General features: G+C 40.4%; 1 protein-coding gene across 5 annotated transcripts in view; it reads right to left on the minus strand.

The window, feature by feature from the left end:
- The window catches only part of MITF (melanocyte inducing transcription factor), a 189,319-nt gene that overhangs the window by 151,758 nt on the left and 15,789 nt on the right, over window positions 1-21,772 (minus strand). The window contains exon 1 of one of the 5 annotated variants that reach the window (XM_044451834.1): window positions 2,256-2,279. The exons of the other annotated variants lie outside the window; for them this stretch is intronic. Coding sequence (XP_044307769.1) covers window positions 2,256-2,269 — 14 coding nt within the window. The 5' untranslated portion in view covers window positions 2,270-2,279. Of the gene's footprint in view, window positions 1-2,255; window positions 2,280-21,772 lie in introns of those variants that run through there. 5 annotated transcript variants of the gene reach the window in all.

Raw genomic sequence — 21,772 nt, forward strand, 5'->3', positions numbered from 1 at the left:
AATAAATAAATAAATAAATAAATAAATAAATAAATGGCTCAGGGATGCAAATGTAGCAGCCCACCATTCACAAAATAGCCAACCAGATGCCTATGAGAAGCCCACAAGTAGAGCATGAGTAAACAGCACCATCTCCCATTTATGTTTCCCAAGAACTAGTGGTGTACTGCCTCTGATGATGGAAGTAATATATAGCCATTAAAACTAGTAGCCATTGATAGTCTTCATGAACTTGTTCAACCTCTTTTAAAGCCATCTAGACTGGTAGCCATCCCTACATCTTATGGCAGTGAATTCCATAATATGACAATGCAGCGTGTAAAGAACTGCATCATTTTATCTGTCCAGAATCTCTCACCAATTATCTTCATTAAATGACCCAGTTTCTAGGATTACAAGGGAGGGAGAGAGATAATGGATACATTACATTAGGAGGTAACCAGAAAGAAGCAGTGGTGCTGGGAACAGCAGCAAGACAAAAAATTTAAAAAAGTAGGAAGCCATGAAACTCTTATGAAAGTTATTGATCCTTTACGCAGTAGAGGAGGCCTTGGTGATCACAAGGTCATGCAGAGAAGAAGTCAAGGTCTCAGGTAGGCATCCTTTGAACCCAGTTTCCACCTTCCTTCAGGATCATTACAGTAGGCCCTAAAAGATTTCTTGTTTCCTCATGGATGAAAGGATGCTATCACATCTCATGGATTCTTAGTATAGGGGGACAAATATCCTAAGACTCTTCCCATCCAACAGTTAATTATTGTAACTAAAGTGAAGCATTCTGCAGTCATCTTCAAGATGTTTTCCTGCAACCATGGATACCAAGACCTTCATCAGTCAACAGAAGGCTTTCCTTTTCTGCTCAGTAATGTGTGTGTGTGTGTGTGTGTGGGGAGAGAGAGAGAGAGAGAGAGAGAGAGAACGCTATTAACATACCTTTGCCTTTCTTGTATAGTTGTTGACATCCAAGGTGGATAAAAATCAATGGTTTTTTTAAATTAAAAATTGGATTTTTAAAATTTAAATCAGATTTTTCATTTAACTCAGATATTTTTTATTTACATTGAATTTTTTAATAAAATGCTTTTTGAAGAAAAATCTATTTAAAGATAATTTTCTATTTAAGGTACATTATAATCCAAAGGTTATTCCTCATGAAATAAGGATTAGTTTTTAATTATATAGTATGAGGCTGTATACGAGAATATTCATCCAATGTTTGAACTTTTTGGTAAATAAATACCATTATGCATTCACAATGCCATGGTCTTCCAAAGGGTTCTGGAAGATTATTGGGCAATTTTTCTATCTAGAAGATATTGTCACATATGCTTGATTTTACTGTTCTCAAAACTGTGGATTTGTGTCTACAGAGATCACATGCCTCTTCTTCACAGCAACAGTGAAACATGCAGAGTTGAGAAAAAGACCTTAATCCCATTGTTTTTTGCAAATCTATATACACAGAACCAATCCCATCCCTCTTAAGTGCTGAATTTAAAAGATCAGTGAATAGAAGAAGAATGTTGGGAATGGAATAGATCTGCACAAGAAGCTAAGTGTGAGGAGGGAGGGGCAAGCAGTAAAAATGAAAATGAAACTTTTTGAGCAAAACATTCCACAGGTCTTTGGATCTTTTTGTGTGAAGCCTGAGGTTTGTCATATTAATCTTTCCCTGAAAGAGAAAACCTATAATGTCAGCAGGCCGTAAAAGAGACCCAATTTGGGAATATTTTAATGAAATTAAGGCAGGCGTATGTGCAAATTATGTAGAAAGCCTTGGTTTAAATCTATTCTTACTGGCTAGTGATTCAAATCATATCCACCCTGTTGTCATCAATTACAACAATTACAATTACAGAAACAATTACAAATCAAAGTGTATAACATTGAGAGACTGAATACATTTTATAGCTTGGATAAGAGGCACCTTCCTGTTGTAACCATTTTCTCTGGTTGTTATGTACCAAGGCTATACCAAGCACAGAGAATGTTCATCCAAGTATCATTCCAGACAGAGTATTTTTTCCAGCTGGTTTTCTTAGAAGATTATTAGCAGAGTAGCATTGTTCCCATTGTGCTTCCCAGAGGTATCTTAGGTGCAGTTGCTTGGCACCTAGCTGAATTAGACAGGACTTTTGTCTCCCCCTAATCATGCATATTTATTTTTATGCTTTTACTTTTGTTTTGATTTGAGATCGAAGTGTTAAGAGCATATTTAGAACTTAAAATGTCCCCAAATTCTTAGTGATACATACCAAACAGCCATCATAGGTGTCAATCTGAAATCTATGAAAGGAGATATTCCTCATGTAATACACACGACACACACTTCAAACAGTGATGAAATAAAGTCCTCCTAGTTCAGAAGAGCTGATCTTTTTCCATTAAAACTAATCAGTGAGTTTTCAAACTAATCAATGAGTTTTAACCAACCAGCACAATACTGGAGCATGCAACATCCCTGTCCCACTGTGTTAAAAACAACTTTTAGATTCAGATTAATTGTAAAGAAAACTGCAGTGACATCGCTTACTAATTATTTTGGCATCACCTTTGAGGAGCAGGAATTATCAGGCTAAACTAATTGGTTCCTAGAGCGATCAGAATAAATAATGCCATCAGAAAGCCATCCATTGATTTAAATAAAAAAATCAATGCTAGAAAAGTTTCTGCATTGCTTTGAGAAACATGAAAAGGCCCAAATTAAATTCAAACCCACATACACACAAGGATATTTCAGGTAAAATGAAAGGCTGAGATGGTAAGATGGGGCCATTTAAAGGAATATTAATTTCCTCCCAGCTACTGTGCAGACTCCAGTTATGTAGGAACAGGGAAGTCTGAGCAAGTAGAACGCTGGTAGATTTATCGATCTCCCACCTAAAAATAAGAGTCAGATTTTATATATTTATTAGATCTATATACACCTTTTTCTTTTTTAAAGAACTCAAAGAACCCTGGGAGGTAGGTTGAGCCGAGAGATGCATCCCTTTGATGCATCCCTCTGGCACGTTACTCTCCTGCTCATATCACCAAATGACTTTCATGTTTTAATTCTAACCATATTAGACTGGACACACACACTAAATTTAGCATTTTATGAACACCAATATAAAAGAGGTAGGCTAATTGCTCCAGCAGGTTTATAAAAGCAAGAGCTTAAAGCAATGCAAAGGTTGAGATCAAGAAGTTAACTGCATAAAAGTCAAGCACTGCAGAGATTTAGCATCATGATGATGGGTGACGCAAACCCTGAAGGGACAGCTTGCCTTCCACACCAAGGGATGGACAGATTTATTCCATTTTACCATGCTGTCAAAGTGTCCACCAGACTTACCATGAAATGCAAGCTTTGGGCTCATCAACACAGGCTTTTGTTGACTCGTTTCAGTTTGCCCTTTATTCAAATATTTTCATACCACATTTCTAAATATTAAAAGCTGTTTATGCAAAGAGTGCATCCCAACATCATCCAAAGAACCGATATCAGTCACCATTTAAAAAAAAAACTACAATTCAACAGTCTCCAAAACAGGGCTTCAGTCAAAAGCCTTGCAAATAAAAAGAAGACGACAGCAAAAACCAGTGAAGAGATTTCATGGTTTTAGAACATCCACAAAGAAGCCCTGTTCTTGCTACTGCAGCCTGAACTTGCTGCAAAGTTGGCACTGACAGGCAAAGCTGCTTACTAGACCTCAGCTTGGCAAGGCTGGCATCAAACACTGGTACCTGTCAAGGGCTCACCCACTAATACAAGGCCCCTGGAGTTGCTCCTCCTCTTCAGCCTTGCAAGTTGCTTGTTCAGCTGCTGACTACACTGGTGAAGCCTGCTCTCTACCTGTCAAGCAAGCAAGCAAGCAAGCAGCAGCAATGGTGAGAAAGAGGAGGAAAAACAAAGCAGTGGATGATGATGATGATGATGATGATGATGATGATGACGATGATGATGGCGGGGGGGAGGTGGAGTCACCCCCACAGGGCTCCTTGCCTGAGGGACCTCAAACACCTGGAGCCAACAATTGTTTAAGCCAGGAATTGGCCTTACACATGAATCAGGTCACTGCCTAAACTAACTGCTTTCCAAACTTTCTTACCGTTTACATGTATAGCCTGCACAAGAGAAACATGAAAACATCTGTTCTGAGGACATCGCTATCCTATTATAAAGAATTCCTTGTTCCTCTCATAAGGGATAAAGGGACTAGATATGCAATACATGCACAGCCAAAGGCTACACTTATCTTCTTGTCAAGTAACTTTGACTCCCATCGAAATGCTGTTATGGCTTACAGGCAAACAAATAAATTTACTTACTACAGAGATGCATTAACACAGGCAAGTTAGCACTTGCTCATCAAAGAGCTCAAGTATTTTCATTAACACATTTGCCTTATTATTCACACTACAGCCAGCAGCTTAATGCTATGAATTATAATTTCATAAACACTGAAGCAGGGATTACAGAAGCACGCATCTGCTCTTCTGAGCCTAACCTGAAGAACTAACCATGAGAGAACAGCACTGAGTTTCACCTGCTGAGTGGAGAACAGAATTGGTACTGGCTGAACATGTTATACAGGCACAGCAGATCTTTGCTAATATGATGGTACAGTTGCACCAGTATAATACTGGCAGTTCACTGTAGCTTCATTCACACATATGCAAGCTGAGATGTGCAGTTGGGCTTGTAAATGAAAGAAGAAAAGATTTAGAAAGCTGGGGTGTGGTGAGGAAGAATGAAGAATGTAGGGAAGATATACCTACTTAAGGCCAAACTAGTCCCACAATGTTTTAGCCTCCACAAGTCCATACGATGTGCAACATGGAGTTACATCACTTTTGCTCAACTTTAGTGTTAGCCAATTGGTGCCCTCCAAATGTTGTTGATTAAAGTTCCCATAAGCCTAAACTGACATAACCAATTGTCAAGGGGTATGAGAGCTGTAATTCAAATAATCTGGATGGCACCAGGTTACCTACCCCAGTAAGGAGAACCATGAATCAGACAAGTGAGACACAGAAGGCACATGAAGATTAGGTCTGTCTGTCTTTTTTTCAGAAACATGCATGCAGCTATTATGCTTTAAGTTTCCAAATGTTAAACCTCAGCAGAAAACTAAGTTCTACAGCTGCAAGGACAAGCCATTCCATAGAGGTGAACAAAAGAAGATTTAAAGTGGAAGTTTAAGAATGACTCCTAAACATCGTCCATCCATCCCCCACAGATACTGCCAAGTGTGAACACTCATAGCTATACATCTTATCCTACTCCCCACACTCAGAAGACTGAAAAACTGTGTACTGGCTTAAAAATGTAATTTGGTCCGTACATAATGGACACAGCAAAAAATACGTACTGTGCAGGCAAAATCCATAATCTCCCATGCTAGAGAAGGCTATAGGAGCACAGCTACCGCTGCTGATGAATCCTTAGAGCTTCTCTTCAGTTCTACAGGCCAGTTCCTCACGGTTCGTTCTTTGCAGCATCCAGTCCAGAGTATACAAGGCAGAGTTCCAGCACTACTGCCCACCCAGGATGGACAGGTATTGTTTCAATGACAAAATTATCTTCCATATACCATATAAACTGATCTAGACAAGTAAAATGAGCAATGTCCTCATAGAGACAGCAACATGGTAATCAGCTTGACCCAAGATTCAATTCTTTCATGGCATAAAATTTAGCAAGCATTAGAATCCAACCATGAGACAATATCTACTTCATCTTCCCACAATTATATGCAATCCAAAATCAAGCTTTTGCCAGGAAAATAAGGAAGCTCCCACTGATTGAAACAGAGTACCCCACCAGCTGTATCCCCTTTCCCCTGCCTACCAGTATTCTTCTCCCCTCTCTCTAATGAAATACATCTCTGTCTTTAATTTTTGTGAGCAAGAAAGGGAAAGTCAAATCATGGTTTCCAAAAAGAAAAGCCTCTAAAATCTGTAAGTTCCTTCTACCATGCCAAAAAAGACCAACCATTCCATAAGATCTTGATATCAAACATGATGGGATAGAACAAAAACAAAGAAAGAAAAGTCTATGACCGAAAAAGGAAAAGCATATCTAGACGATTCTCCCTATTCTGCAGAAAACACCACGTAAGCATCTGACAGGGCATGGACCTTCCTAAAAGCACTAAATCAAAGTGGGAGTGCTGAGTCCACCATATTTTTGTTCTCACAGAAGCAGCAAAGCAATCAAGTCAGTCTTGTCATTAGGCAATAGCCTTGAGACTGCTGCACCAGGTGCTGAACCATCAGTTCAAAGCACAGAGAAGCAAGAAGCATCTGCAACAACTGCTTATTGCAGCTGCCCTAATCCAGCTTTTAGATTATTAGATAGCACAGACTTCAATACAAATTGCTCCAGTATCCACCAAATTCAGAGACAGGTCTTGCAACCCTTCCCAGACCAAGAATTCAACCTCAAAGCCATCTACCTTCACAAGAAATATATTTCCCATTTTATAGAGATGGCCTTTATTTCTTAACCTGTAAAGGCAAAGCATTGTGATTGTTTGTATCAATCTGGATTTTAATTGATGGGCCCAAGAGAGCAGCCTCAAATCTAAGCTCAGGAGGCGCCACCGGAACTCTCCAGAAATTAAAAGAAGGAATGGATATGTGACATGTACCTTTATATGTATATGTATATATGTGTGTGTGTGTATTCGTGCTTTTTCTTAAAAAGATGTATAGAAAGGCCATCAAGCTTTTCCTAAGATGTGTTTGCATGTTGCTTTTAATGAAGGCAAGAGTAATTCTGAAGTTTTTTGCATCAAGTTTGAGGTTTTTCATGCTCTGCAAAGCTGCATTTTAGCTCCATTCTTTTAAAAATCCTATATTAACAATATTATTCTAGGCTGCTATGCTGAATGAAAACTTTTAGATGCCTAAGTTTCTGGATAGCCCTGTAAATATATTTCTCCCTTCCAGTGATATGATCCTATTTTCTGAATCCCAGGTTACCATGAGATTACTGAGACAGTTCAATATCTTCTGTTCAGAAGATGATTTAGTCCTTAACAGTGTTAAATCTAAAACAGTGCTTTTGGTAAGATTACCCACTCCCTGCATAAGTGAAAGAATGTAAGGAAAGAAAGCAAGCAAAATGATGTTGCTATCCCAGAATAGGTTTTTTCCCCTGCTTCTCTTGGGTTCATCAAATGAAGGAAAATGAACTGAAATCAATTGCTTGCATAAAAGTTTTTTAAAGACTCCTGAATTTTGGATATCCAATTTAAATCTATTTAAATCAAAATTGACTCCAGTGTTTATTTCTACAAAAATTTGGACTTCTGCAAATATTACCACAATTGAGAGTTCAAAACTTTTTGCTCTCTACATGGTTTAAGTGTACTAAAATCTTAGTGTACTGATTAGTTAATCAGGGTGAGGTGCTGAAACTATCTTTGGCCTAAAACTTGTCAGGATAACTGATTAGTCAAATCAAGATTTGGCTTGAGGTAAAGCCAGATCAAGGCCATGATAGGCCTCAGGGGTAGTCATTTGTTGTAGGGCCCGATTTTGCCCCTGATACTGAACTCACACAAGACATCTGTGCCTTCACAGAGTTGAAGGCACAAATAGAAATACAGAAAACCTACAAATTTTATTTATTTATATTTACATATATCTTAAATTTTATTTAAAAGCATATTCCATACTAATATATCTTCCATTGTAGAGGACTCAGATACAAACATACGCTCCAACTTCTACAGCATACACACAGAAAACATAAAAAGACATCGCTCTCCCTCGTTTTGGCGGCGGGGGGAGGGGGAGAAGAGGGAACAGTCATAGAATTGCTTCACACCACAATGGGTTGCTGTTAAGAGCGGAGCAGCCACAATGGGCCCTACAGACGATCGGGCTCCTTGGGGTTACCTTCCTCCTCCTGCCCACCTCCTTCCCCCTCATTCCTCCAGGCAGTATTCACAGGCTCCCCTTTTTGACAGCTGCAATTGCAAGTGATTTCAGCTCCCCATGGCAGTCCAAGAGGGCTCCCACCCTGAAGCACAGGTAGGAGAGGAGCGACCCCCTTCGCCTCCTGCTCCGGAGGAAGAAGCTGGAGGGCCTGCCCCACTTGCAGCCAGGCAATGCTGTGCCAAGGGGCTGTGTTGCTTAGCCGATCCCCCTGCCCCTGCTAAGCACAGGCAGAGGGGCAAGTGACTGGATGGTGCCAACGAGATGAGTCAACATGGTGAATCACCATGACTGGAGATGACAGTCACAGGCTGCTTCTTGCCTCAGACGTGCCCAGTCCCAGATGGCCAAACAGGATACAGATGCACAGCCAGCCAGTGCTGCACCAGGACACTTGAACGGCAAGCAAATGCCTCCCACTCATCCTGGGATGGTCTAGAAAAGTCACTCTTTCTGCACCTAATCTGCTTCACAGAACTGTCGCATGCATAAAAACTGGAAGATCTTGACTACCTGGAGAGACAACAAATGTAGTAAAATAAAGACTTCTATAGTAGAAAAACATACTTGCCTTACACTGTTCGTAATAGGCCTCTCTAGTACGCCAAATGGCCTTATGTGCATTTCAGTAGTGTATGCACTCAAGTACATGCATATGCAGTAGACAGAAAACATATTGAGTATCTCACTAGGAAATTCACTTTACATAGGCCCTGGAGCCTAAAGACATACCACCACTTTTAACCTAAGTATTTGGAATACTCTCCCTAAGATGGTTCGCCTGGTGCCATCTCTGTATTCCTTTCGGCACTAGGCAAAGACTTATCTTTTTAAAAGATATTTTAATTCCTGATTTCTCCCATGGAGGCCACTATGGCCTGCTGAATGTATTAAATTATTGGAATTTTATATTTGTATTAGATTAATTGGGTTTTTATTGTTTAAAAATTTATTGTTGAGTCTTAACATTGTGCTTTTAGAATGTGTTATTTTAGCAGTAGGAGCTATCTAAAGAGGCCAAAGGTAGAGTAGGTGGCAAATAAATATTATAAATAAATACATATTTTTAAAAAAATGAAAAATGTGACTATATCTTAATTTCCAGAGTAGGTAGGTAATTTCAAAGAGCATATACATCAGTAAATAAGTTTATTCTTATAATTTCCCCAAAAGAGGCAATAACTGGACATTGAAAAAAATCATCCGATTAAAAGTAATATTAGCTGAATTACACCTCCACTGTATGGCTTCCAGTAGACATGACACAGTTTTTGCTAAATACGACATAATCTAAGATCTACTGATACTTAAGATACTTTGCTAGAGCAAAAAGATAGATAAAATAGAACAATATAGTTTCCTGCTTTATTCCTTGTTAAGATACTGTGAGTCTTATTTATTTCCCAAAATTTATAAATACACTTTGCAGGTCAATATGAGCAACCAGCCTCAATAGGTACCTCCAGCAGCAGCAGAGACTGTGAATCTGCAAAAGAACAGACTAAATGCTGAAATTGCAAGCACGGGCATTCAGCCATGGCAGGCAAGTCATATTTGGCCTGCAAAGCTGAATGACAAAAATTCATCATCATTCTGCAATCATGGATCTAAAAGTCTAAGAAAAAATGTACTTATCCTTCCAAGTCCATGTAAAAAATGTTTCTTTCCATTTGTACATCTGAGTTTTGCTATAGAGTTAATTTAGCATGAGAAATTGAATCAAAACATAATTGATGTAATATCTGTGTCTCTTAATAGTTGCAACTGGAAGAAACACTATCTGTTTTAATATGCTATTGACCTAATGTTACCCATATAGAAAAAGGATTCAGACAAGTCCAGAACTGACCAATCTAGAAAATCTAATTTATGTGAAAAAGACCAACATTTTGTACAAGTTTCCAAATACACCCAATGATATAAAGCAAAGTCAAAAAACCATCTTCTTCTATTGAAAGTTTGCATCCTTTCCAAAGATATTTGTGGGAAAGAGGAACTCACTTGACATTTATGAAGAAAAGCATTACTTTTTTAATGTAAGGAGAAATACATCTCACAGCATAAACAGTACAAGGTATAACATTCATCTTACATATATTAACTTTACCCCACAAACTCAACTCTAAAGACACCCATTTATTCATATCCCATGAAATTTCATTAGTCAACTTATTCAAGTTTAACTTCAACTCTCGAAATACATTTCTAGGAGTAAGTATTCCCAATAAGTCATAAAATCAGGGCACCATCAAAATAGCCAATTAACTAATATACTACAAGGAATTCTGTCCCCATTCAGCATCAGTTCAGACTTTGACTAGTTAACCAAAAGGCCATAAAGTCACCAGGAGTACTGCATCAAAGCTAGAACAGACGACTGCAGTTTCAAAATAAACGATAAACACATCATTTAACAATGAAGAAATGGAGCCTAATTCAACGATATGACTGTAAAGATGATAATGTTTTGTAATGAAGAGACTGGGAAATGTTTCATGAGCACCCAACTGGAAACCTTGCTGGACCAGAAATTTCCTACCCTTCATGCCCTTCATACTGGTAATTGGTTTCATAACTTCCTCCAAATGCAAAGGCATCCAGAGAAGCTGCTATTGGGATGAATCTATGCAAGGAAGACTAACATGAACAAAAAAGAGTATCCATGATTTGCTCCAATGTTTGACTACCCATAATATACAAATCAAAATAAAACCTTTAAACTTGTGAAATATGTACATGAAAGGTTCATATTGTGTCAATCTCCACTTTAATAGCTGAAACACTTCAAAATTTTGCTGTTTAAGAAATTGTTCCAAAGCCTTAATGGGATGTTCATCATTTTCCAAATATGCCTGACTTAAACAAGTTAAGGCAAATTCTGCTTGCTGTGGGAGAAATATTCACTTCATACTTAACATTCTTTAGCTCCTGATAACACTTGTGCAGCCTGGCACATATGAGGCTGGGTTACAAGAGATTTCAACTTCTTGTTTAGAGTTGCTGTTGTTGTTGTTTTCTTATAAGATGTGCAGGCAATAATTCACCTCCATATAAATGTTTCACTGGATGAGTCTTAACTCTGAGCTTTCTTTTAGTAAATCCCCTATATTAAACTGTGTTCTGTGTCAGGTATGTGAGAGTGTCACACAGAGGTGGGTAGAGACGTGGGTAGAGAGGTGGGTGTTTTCCCATGAGGAGGAGGGCAGGACATGTTCCAGTGGAACACAGCTCAAGGAACCAAGGTTCAATTTGGATGCCAGGAAGTACTTCCTGACAGTTAGGACCCCAAGAATATGGAATGGGCTTCCACGGGAGGTCGTTGAGGCCCCATCAGTGAAGATGTTCAAGGACAGACTAGACACGCACATGGTAGGCATGTCATGAGTGGAGCCGGGGGTCAGACTAGATGGCCCTGTGAACCTCAGTATGTTGACTAGTCACTGCATTTCAGCCCAACCTCTTTTACAAAAATGTTACAAGGATGCTCTGCAGGTGAATTTGCATGCTTCCATGTGTGAAGAGGCACATGCTGCTCTAAGTTCATTAGAAAGATGGGCACAGAAGTACTAAAGAAATTAATAACTTCCAGATCTGCCATTCTCTGTCCCATGAAAATAGGAGCAAGTCACATCTCTTAGAATGGACAATAGGAACCCAGTGTCATTTCATCACTCAAGTAGTTCCAGTACATGATGAAAGAATCTGGCAATGATTAAAATATATATGTAGAGTTCACACACCTCAACATTTCCATTATGCACCTGAGTTTGGACCTGTGCGGCAGGGAGGGAAAGGGAAGGCTTCTGTCAACACTGCATGACTTCTTTTCCCCACAAATGTATCTATAGCTGAGGCAATTACATTTTTGATCTTAACATATTCTTAGTGACCCTTATTGACAGTGACACTTGTTTGAAATCACCAAGTCACCTATCAGACTTGGAACACACTGTTATTTCCATTATTTCTTCAACAGGTGAGGTATATTTACAATTCATTAGTTATTATTTCTACAACAGTGAGGAAGCAAAGGGGGGTGGAGAAGTCATTACTGAGTTTCAGTGCAATCCTGCAATATGACTAATGCTCTTTAAAGCCACGTGTGCCAAATAAAGTCCCAACATTAATTACACGGCTATTTTTATCCACAAGTCTGACTACAGGAGCCCCACAACACCCTGCTTGCCACCCACACAACCTTCTACCACTTTTGGAAGGCAACTTACGAGGCCCTATAGGAACAATCTCCACCTGTATGAAGGTTGCAAACTGATCCAGGAAAACCAGTCATGCCTCATCCAATTATTTACTCACAAATGACTTGTCCATGATCGGCATCAGCCTCTGCCTTTCTGCAGACTCCTGACGGAGAGCTGAATCACTCTTCCAGAGAACCCCTTTTATTTAGGGATGTCTTAACCACACCCACCATCAAGCGATTTTCATTTGCGTTGTTGATTCTAAGGACCAAACCTTGGCATACTCAGCCTATCTCACCTATCTGGTGTTGCCTGTTGCCCACAAAAGCTTGGGTCACAGCAAACAGGTTGCTCTGTGACAAAACCATACTTTTGCTCCTGTTAGGTTTCCCAGATCAAAACAGTCACTGCAGATATTTAAGCAATAATAAATTCACAAATTAAAGTAATCCTTTTTTGCACAGAAGCCAATTTAAGAGATTAATGAGCTGGTAACATGGATTAACTTTCTGCAATAAGGGCTTAAGAGAACTAGTAGGACTAGGTAAGACTTGCTGTAGGAAAAGCAGCATGCAAGAGGGATGGCACAATCCGTGTGCCGCAGTGACCCCCACAAGTGTCTTGGTGTAGCTCAGTAGGGACAAGTCATCACAGGTTCTGTAGTGCGGCCAACAATCACAGGTACACAGTGCCAACACTTTTTATTAACAGGCACGCTGATGTCATCCGCCTTCAGACTTCCCTGCTCCTTCTGAGCTCAGCAGTAATCCTCACAGAAGGCGGGGGGAAATGGATTTGTCCTGCATAAAGCTAGTTACTTGTTGCGGTGTAAGTGTTTGGGGCGGTTCAGTTTTGGATGAGCAATAAAGACACATCAGTCTTACAAAAAAACCATCTCCCAGTGGAACTAAAACTCCTTGAACTGATTTGTTGATGGGGAGCTTCTCCAGGTTGTAGCAATGGGTCCTGCTTGCTTCTGGATTTGCCATTGTGCTACCAGTCATTCAGTGGAGAGTAAAGAAGAAATGTGAGTAATAATAATTATGGGCTCTTCAGTAACGTATATGGAATTGATTGATGTGCATGGTCAATACACAGGGGGATAGGGAAATCCATTTTTGAAACTCTGCCATTTGCTATAGTGGCATTGCTATTGTAGGGCTAAGACCTTTTGGTTGCAGTTTATAACTTGCTATTTGCTATAGTTGCCCTGTAGCTCTGAACTCAAATTGTCTACAGAGGAATAACACAGGTATGACTGCCTGACACCAAAGCAAAAGTTCAGTCTTTCTCTGTGTAAGTGGCCTTGCTTTTTTGTTAATAGATTGCATTTAGCTCTCTATGTGGGCAATTGCTGTATTTTTAAAGTATCATTGAGTTTCTGACTAAAGTCATTTAATTCAATTCAAATATTTGCAAGTTTTTGTCCAGCTAAGCACAATTTAACCATACAGATAGAGACTACACCAGCACATATACATAATTATTATTCCATCAGGATTATCTTTTTCATGCCCACTTGAACATGTGCAACACCTTGCAGATGTGGCAAACTGATCTTCTCCCAGTGACCTGGATACAGCGGGATCTCTTCCACAGAAGACAAAGCAGTGGGTTCTGTTCCTTTGATCTGTGCAAACAGAGATCCTACATCTAGCCTCATGCACTTAAACGGAAGAATGCTCTCCCTCATGTATTAACAGGGTAGAAAATGACTAGATTAAAGCATTCGTTCTTATTTTGATTTCAGATGCTCACTTCAAGCTATTGGGAATGCCCACCAACAGAATCCACTGGGCTGAAAGAGATTTGGCTCACTTCTGGTGATATTATCTAAGAGGGCCCCTTTCTGACGGCCCTCTTAGCTGGAGTAGGGGGAAGAAAGCAACTTTAATGGAGACTATCTATTAGACATCCTTTCAGCAAGGAACTTTACCCATTGCTTTCTTCATCACCAGAGTCTTCCAAGGTAGTTCACATACATGCACACAAACACAAAAGTGGAATTATATTGTTACTTTTACAAGAAGTAAAGAAGCCTGTATACTCAAGAAGTCTGTATACTCACACCTGTTGGATGGGAATAACACAAATATAAGGCCGCCACCAAAAAAAGTCATGTCCCTGCTGCCTGCCGTCTGAAGGTGGCAACAAGGGGAAAGGCCTTCTCAGTGGCAGCCCCCGGACTCTAGGACAGTCTCCCCACTGAGGCTTACCTGGCATCAACAATGTCATTCTTTCCATGCCAGGTTAAATGCCAAGGCATCTAAAGCTTTCATTTAATGTCTTGATGGGGGCACCCATCAAGAAACTTTGTACTTTGAAAAAGTTATGGCTTTATTGTATTAAGCTCCTGTTTTATGAACTCTTGTAAATCATTCAATGCTTTGGCTATTTTGCAGTATGGAAATAAAATTTAATTTAATAATAATAATAAGAAGAAGAAACTTTGATGGCAGGGACTTTAAGACCAATCTTACCAATGTTACAGCAGAAGAAGTAAATAAGCAAGCGCATGATGTTAAAAGGCAGGGGTCACTAAGCTTGCCTACAATATACTGAGATGAAATTAATGGAAACCCGCCTTCATTGAATGGCTGTAAGGGTAAACAGACCCTAAAATAATATTTTAAAAGTTCTTCAGTGTCTTCATAGAATGATATAACACACACATGCCAATATTTAGGAAGAGGCAGGTGTTCAGGGTGAATTTTTATGGCAAGTTTGCCCACTAGAGTGAGTCGAGATCCAAATATAATAATTATGACATCTGAAGAAAAGCACAGTAACAGCTATTGTGTTTCCAATGACCTCTCTTGAATGCAAGCCTGAAAATTAGAAGGCCACAAAGAGCTCTTTTCGGACTCTCATTGTCTACAAATATAACATTATGCCTCTGTTAAGGTCCATGAGTCTGTGCTTCTTTCTCTCTCAATCTCCTGTGTCATGAACCTGAAAATACAGTTTCAAGTTTACAGCTTTACTTTTGCTGCCAGTCTAGGTTCAGACCTGTTTTATTTGATTCTGTGTGTCTGCAGTCTGCACAATAATAACATTAAGCGATTTCTTCTTCCCATTTGACTGAAAATGAAACAACTATTTTTGCAATCAATGCTATCTATGTATTATATAATGTCCATTCCCATCTTCTGTAACAAAGGGCCTAGGAGAGCATACAGTCATAGACAAACACATAAAACAAATCCTATTAACTCCAAACAGGAAAAAAGCGAATTAAGGATTGCAGAAAAACACTCCAGCACAGGCAGAGCAGCAAGGGACACAAACCATAAATTCTCCAACTAAAACAGGCACTCACACATTGCCAAAACCCCCAGGAGGCACAGATTTGCATATTATTTGCATGTTCTATTTTATATGGATATATGCATATTTGGAAATAATCAGTACAATTAAATTGGAAAACATAGCAGGGAAGACTGAGCTGTCGATCTGTCTGCTGTCCAGGAAGGCTTTTTCTGCCATGTGTGCGCATGGAGGCAAGGGGCCAGAACACACACGAGCAGTCGATAGCTTTGATGAGAATTTAAGCTCAGACGGCAAAGATGGAATTGTTGTGGAGTCTTAGCAAGCTCCAGTATCAGATCAGGATCGGGAGGAGCAAGGAGAAGATTTGTTAGTCCAGGCTGATGGAGGTGGCGGCTGACCGGCTCACGCTAATGGGGAGGTAGGCTCACTATTCCACATATCACTATTACATTTTAGGAGTTTTCCATATTTCAGCCTGCACTTCTAATAGGAAAGTAATTTCAACTACCATTCCAGTTTATCTGTTCAACATTACTGAACGTGTATGGAGCACTAAGCGTGGCTGAGTCCTCAATGACTGCACAGCACCATCTATGCTACTAGACGATGGGTGGGGTTGCCTGACCTGACAAACCATGGTGGGTTTTTTGCCATTGTTAGTCTGTTGCATTGCCCATCCAGTCCAGCACTGTGTTCACAGGGTAGGTAACCAGCTGCCCACAAGACCACCCAAGCTGGATGTGGACAAGAGTTCAACCAGCCCAAACATCCCAGCAACTGGTGCAGACAGGCTTGCCATGTCTGATAACAAACAACCCTAACCCTAACCCTCTGTGAAAAATGCTAGGAGACAGAGTACCCGGAGGAGGGCCTTCTCTGCGGAGGCATCCCGACTATGGAATGTGCTCCCCAGAGAGGTCCGCCTGGTGCTGTCATTATATGTTTTTCAACGCCAGGTTAAGACCTTTTTATTTAATTAATATGTTAATAAGTTTTAATATCAAATTTTATTATTGTAATTTATTAATTGCAGCCAGAGTGGGTCATCAATTTATTTATGCTGTTAGCCGTACAAAGACGTTAGTAACTGGACAGCATACAAATTTTATAAGTAAAATAAATAAAAATAATAATAATAACCCTAACCCTACTTCTCCAGGAATTTGTCCGATCCCCTTTTAAAACCATCCAAATTGGTAGCCATCACTACTTCCCATAACAGTTAATTCCATACTCTAACTATGCTCTGGGTGAGAAGTACTTTTATATGTCCTAAACCACTTTTCCCACTATACAGACTGAGTTCAAGATACGGAGTACTCAAATGCCTAATGAAGGTTCCCACAAGTTTTCAGTGGCACTGTTTGGGCTGAACATCAGGGCAGATGTTCTGGGCTCCACATGGCAGAATGAACAGGAGGATCCCAAATGCACTGTGGCTCGCTTACTACATTTTTTAAGTCAATGAATTAACACACATCACCATCTCAAATGCCTCTCAAGCTCATTAAGTCCAGGACTTACATGACCTAATTGCATCAGTTCAGAGGACAACATCCATGGCTTCTCAAAGCCATATATTTGGCTTCTCTTCCCCCCAGCGCCCATGGTCCTCCTACTGTGTAGCAAAGACTACTGAGTTTTCATTCTGTGGGTTTTCTTCTGCTGTTTAAATTCTTCAGTCTTTTATGTTAATGTTTAACTATTTCAATGTTACTGTATTGTTTGTTGTTATCAGCTGCTGAAGCTATACTGATAGGGAAGGACTGCATATAGTTACTATCTAGCCATCCAAAAATACAAAAAATTAAAGAGATGTATTTGCTGGCTTCAGTAATAGTTTTACAACAGGCAACAGCCCTGGAGCTTCTTGTTCCAGGAGCAGCTGGACAATCTAACTCAGACAAATGAATGGAACAAAATAATTGATTTTCCCATGTACAGTTATGCAGACCTCGTACCACGTTGCTTCAAAACAAAACAGATAAATTCTGATTTACACAGAAGCAGTGCGATCAGCAGCTGAACAGCATTGAAAGAAATGGGTTCTCACTGGAGAAGAGCCTAATACTGGGAACAATTGACCGCAAAAGAAGGACGGCAGAGAATGAGGTGGCTAGATGGAGTCACTGAAGCAGTTGGTGTGAACTTGAGTGGACTCTGGGGGATGGTGGAGGACAGGAAGGCCAGGAGGAATGTTGTCCATGGGGTCGCGATGGGTCGGACAAGTCTTCGCGACTAACAACAAGAATAAGTTAGAGATACCTGCTGTATCATAACTAGCTTTGATGTATCTAACACTGCACACTACTTTGTTCAAATTTGTATTTCCAGCCTCTTGGCACACACACAAAAAAACTATTAACAGGAAGGGCAGAGGTCTGACAGGAACTAATGGGGAGAAATAGTGTCTCATACAATATGGGAAACTACAGTTTATCAGTGCCATGGTTTATTGTATATGTGCAATTCTTTGTTGTGGGGTTTGTTGTGATAGTAAAATGGAAAGGAGGACAATGACTATGTAAGCCACCTTGGATTCCTTGCAAGAGGAAAAAAGGTGGGATATAAAGGTAATGTAATAATAAAAAGGCCATTTTTTAAAAAATAACAGCTGTTGCCAACCCAGCATTAAGCTATGTAAGGGCAAGACAGATCCATTGATGTCTCGGCAGGAAAGATTTATCTTACAGTTCATGCAGTACTAGCCTTTTCTGATGCCATGAGAACCACTAGTCAGACCCCAAAACACACGGGGAAGCACCAGGACACTGCTGTATTTCCAGAGCAAAGCACACACCTCCACACAAGGGATGGCCACAACAGGATGCTTTTGTAAGAACAGTAAAGGAAGCGGGTTTTGATCTAGAGAATGCTTACACATAGAGGCAACTGTGGCATCCCATGAATATATAAGTAGAAGCCTTTCCAGTCTCCTGTTCTCCTCCTTCCCAATTGTATGCCTGTCCATTTAAAATTTTCTGAAGCATGCGAAAACTAAAGACAAGTAATCCTGATGTCCCTAGAGAGCACCAAAGGATTACTTGGAATTCCCCCCACACTAAAGACACCGTTTGGAGGTAGAAATCCTCAGGCTCAGCTGCTTGGACTCCAGTCTGTTCTGCAGTAGCCCAGCTTTCACAGGGCAATCGCCAGGAGTGGCTTTCTGGGATCACCAAAGGGCTTATGGAGAACCTACAAGAAGACTGATAAGCACTCTGGTGGGACTGGAGAATGCAGTGCAGCGGCTCCTATGACACCTCCCGCTCCAGCAGCACAATAATTCTAGAGTGACTTTTTTTTTTTAGTCGCAAAGTCATGCCCGACCCATTGCGACCCCATGGACAACATTCCTACAGGCCTTCCTGTCCTCCACCATCCCCTGGAGTACACTTAAGCTCACGTCGTCTGCTTCAGTGACTCCATCCAGCCACCTCACTCTCTGCCGTCCCCTTCCTCTTTTGCCATCTATTGTTCCCAGCATTAGGCTCTTCTCCAGGGAGTCCTTCCTTCTCATTAGGTGGCCAAAGTATTTGAGTTTCATCTTCTGTATTTGGCCTCTTAAAGAGCAGTCAAGGTTGATTTCCTTTAAGAGTGACTGGTTTGATCTCTTTTCATAGAGTGACTTAGAGGTCCATCAAATGAAAAAGAAATTAAAGAAAATCCTTTGCACATTTAGACAGAATTAAGTCCTACACCTCCCAATATCACCCGTTTTTCTGTCTAAACAAGCATAGCATTGAATCCTAAAAGAAAATACAGAAGCAAAAATCGCCTCCTTTGCTCCTCCCCATTTGCTGCCAGTAGCCTGGCAGGTTATTAGATACTCAGAAGCCTCTGAGATCTGCAGCTTCTATCAGACAAGAGCACAATCCACACGATTTCTCCCTAAAACTTCTGCAAAGAGAGGGCTCAGAGATACTGCAGACAGCTGGTGCATGTAGCCGGATATGAAAGTTTTCCACATGCAAGCACTGATATTGTGTGGCAGTTTGCAAATTGTTGTAGATCTGACAAAGACTTCTCCATTTGGTCCCAGAAATTAATGAAAAATATGAATACTTTTACACTTTTATAAATACTTTTATACTGCTAACTGCCCAGAGAGCCTTGACTATTGGATAATATAAAAATGAAATAAATAGGTAAAGCACTCAGGCCACTCTTGCCAAAGGAAAAGTTGGCCTTCAGTTTTAAGATCTGCATTGCACGTTTTGAATTTATAGTTTGCAATGTGCATATGAGTCCAAGAGAAGTGTCCAGCCACAAGTTTCCCAGGTTTTTCTTGTTGCTGCAGTAGGCAAAGGGGCATCTCTTCCATGTACATATGTAGACCCCACAACCCCCAACTTACAAAGTGGTGATAGAACGATTCTACAGCACGATGTAGGGAGTAAGAAAGTGGCCGTTTTGGGCAACTGTTCTCATGGACTGTTGGCTGCATCCCAGATTATTCGGAATCGGAATGTGAAACAAATTGCAATGGGATTGGGAAGGATGGGTTATGACAAGATTCTGTGATGAAGGAGGCTTGGTGATTATCTCAAGGCTAGGCACTTTGCTGAGCCAGGCAATTTCTGGAAACAACCAAGATAGACAGCCAGTGGGAGAGGCCGTTGTAGGATGGGAACTTCTCACACAGAGACTAGGATCCCCTGCTCTCAGCCCCATGGCAAGGCGTCAGCAGAGGCAGGAGGCCCAAGAATAAGCAGCACACAGACAGGGGGTGTGCCTGTCTTCCTTCCTGAAGGAATGGGGCCCAGGCATGTTCATAAGGAGAGGTCCTGTTGGCAGATACTAGACTGGGTTCACCAAACTGTTCTGTGAATGCTCAGAGATTCGTTCTGGTTGATTTGTACTTGGGAGCAATAAAGAACATTTTGCAAGGAAAATGGTCTGAGGCTTTTGACTTCTCACAGGAGAAACCTGGGCTGCAGAGAGAAATGATCTTAGCATTCCTGTGTCTGGGAAATGAGGCATGCCATTGGGTATTTGTTTAGAATAGGGAACTTAAATTTCTGTTGTGAGCTAGGTTTCCTCCCTTTGCACATTCAAAGCCACAGACCTTTCTTGAAAAATGTTCTGTATTGACCAAAGCATTTCAAGAAGCACAAACACCCAGAATGAATCTCTGAGCATGCACAGAGTGGTTCATGGGGAAGGAGGAACACACAAGACCAAAATTATTCCTTAGAATGGTAAAAATGTGAGTGTTATATCTGAATTAGGCCAACATAAAACCAAAAGAATCCAGCAAAAACCCTTGTCTAGTGCTCTTTGTGAAGATGGGATCTGAATGCATGTGTGTGGGACATCTTCATACATCTCACATCTACCTTTTGCCCAATTGATTTTTTCATCCATTATATTTACATGACAGTTTTTTCCTGCAAGGAATCCAAGGCAGCTTACACAGGCGTCCTCCACCTCTCAAGTTTATCCTCAGAGCAACCTTGTGAGGTAGGTTTTGCTGAGAGTCAGTGAGTGGCCCAAAGTCACCCAGTGAGCTTCATGGCCAAGGAGGCTGTGGAGTCCCAATCCAACACTCTAACCATTGTACCACACGTTTAACCTGGCCACACACATAGCCCTGGAACCAAAGAGAGCAAGATTTACAGCTACTGTATCTGACTGAGTAGCAGAGAGTAGCTGTGAAGTGTTATAGTGAAGCAGTTTTCTTTGGGTTGCATTAAGCTTCCGATAGGCTTCTTGCAGCAGTACTTAGACCTTCCAACACCACTGTATAATATTTTGATGGTTTCAAGAATTATTAAAAACAAGCAACAATACCAGAGCAACTTTAACATACTACCTACTTACTGTTTATTGAACTACCACTATAATCTCTTTCCCCATCTGGCACTCAGAATAGTACGTTCATTTTCTAGTGTATTTGTGCTTTTTTTAAAAAAATACACACACTTGTTCATTCATATATTGTCATTCAACCATATTTTCAGAGCAGTTTACAGAAAGAAACTATCAAAATATAAACACAAAAACTAGAATGATCCATGCAATCAGTATAAGAGGTAACAGTGAACAGAAAATTATTTTTCTTCTTCATCTTTTCTGTATGCCTCAATACAAAGGAAAAAGTGATATGTTTATGAACCATCCGCTTGAAGACCGCACGTGTACGAATGCAATTCCATTCTGTACAATGTCAAATGTAGAAATCACAGCAAGCATTTCTGTTGACTCCCTCAGGAAGTGGTAATTGACATGTGGCTGTAACGAAGTTCCTTCCCTCAACCTGCTTGTCAAGTTGGGTGAATTGCTACTGGGGGTGCGGGTGGGAGCACTTAAGAAAGGCTTCCGGACAACCCCAACCACTGTCAAGGGGGCAAAGGAAAGAACTAGTTTAAAAG

This window comes from Varanus komodoensis, unplaced genomic scaffold (genome assembly GCF_004798865.1).
Source record: "Varanus komodoensis strain SLA01 unplaced genomic scaffold, ASM479886v1 scaffold6_4, whole genome shotgun sequence".
Taxonomy (NCBI): Eukaryota; Metazoa; Chordata; class Lepidosauria; order Squamata; family Varanidae; genus Varanus; species Varanus komodoensis.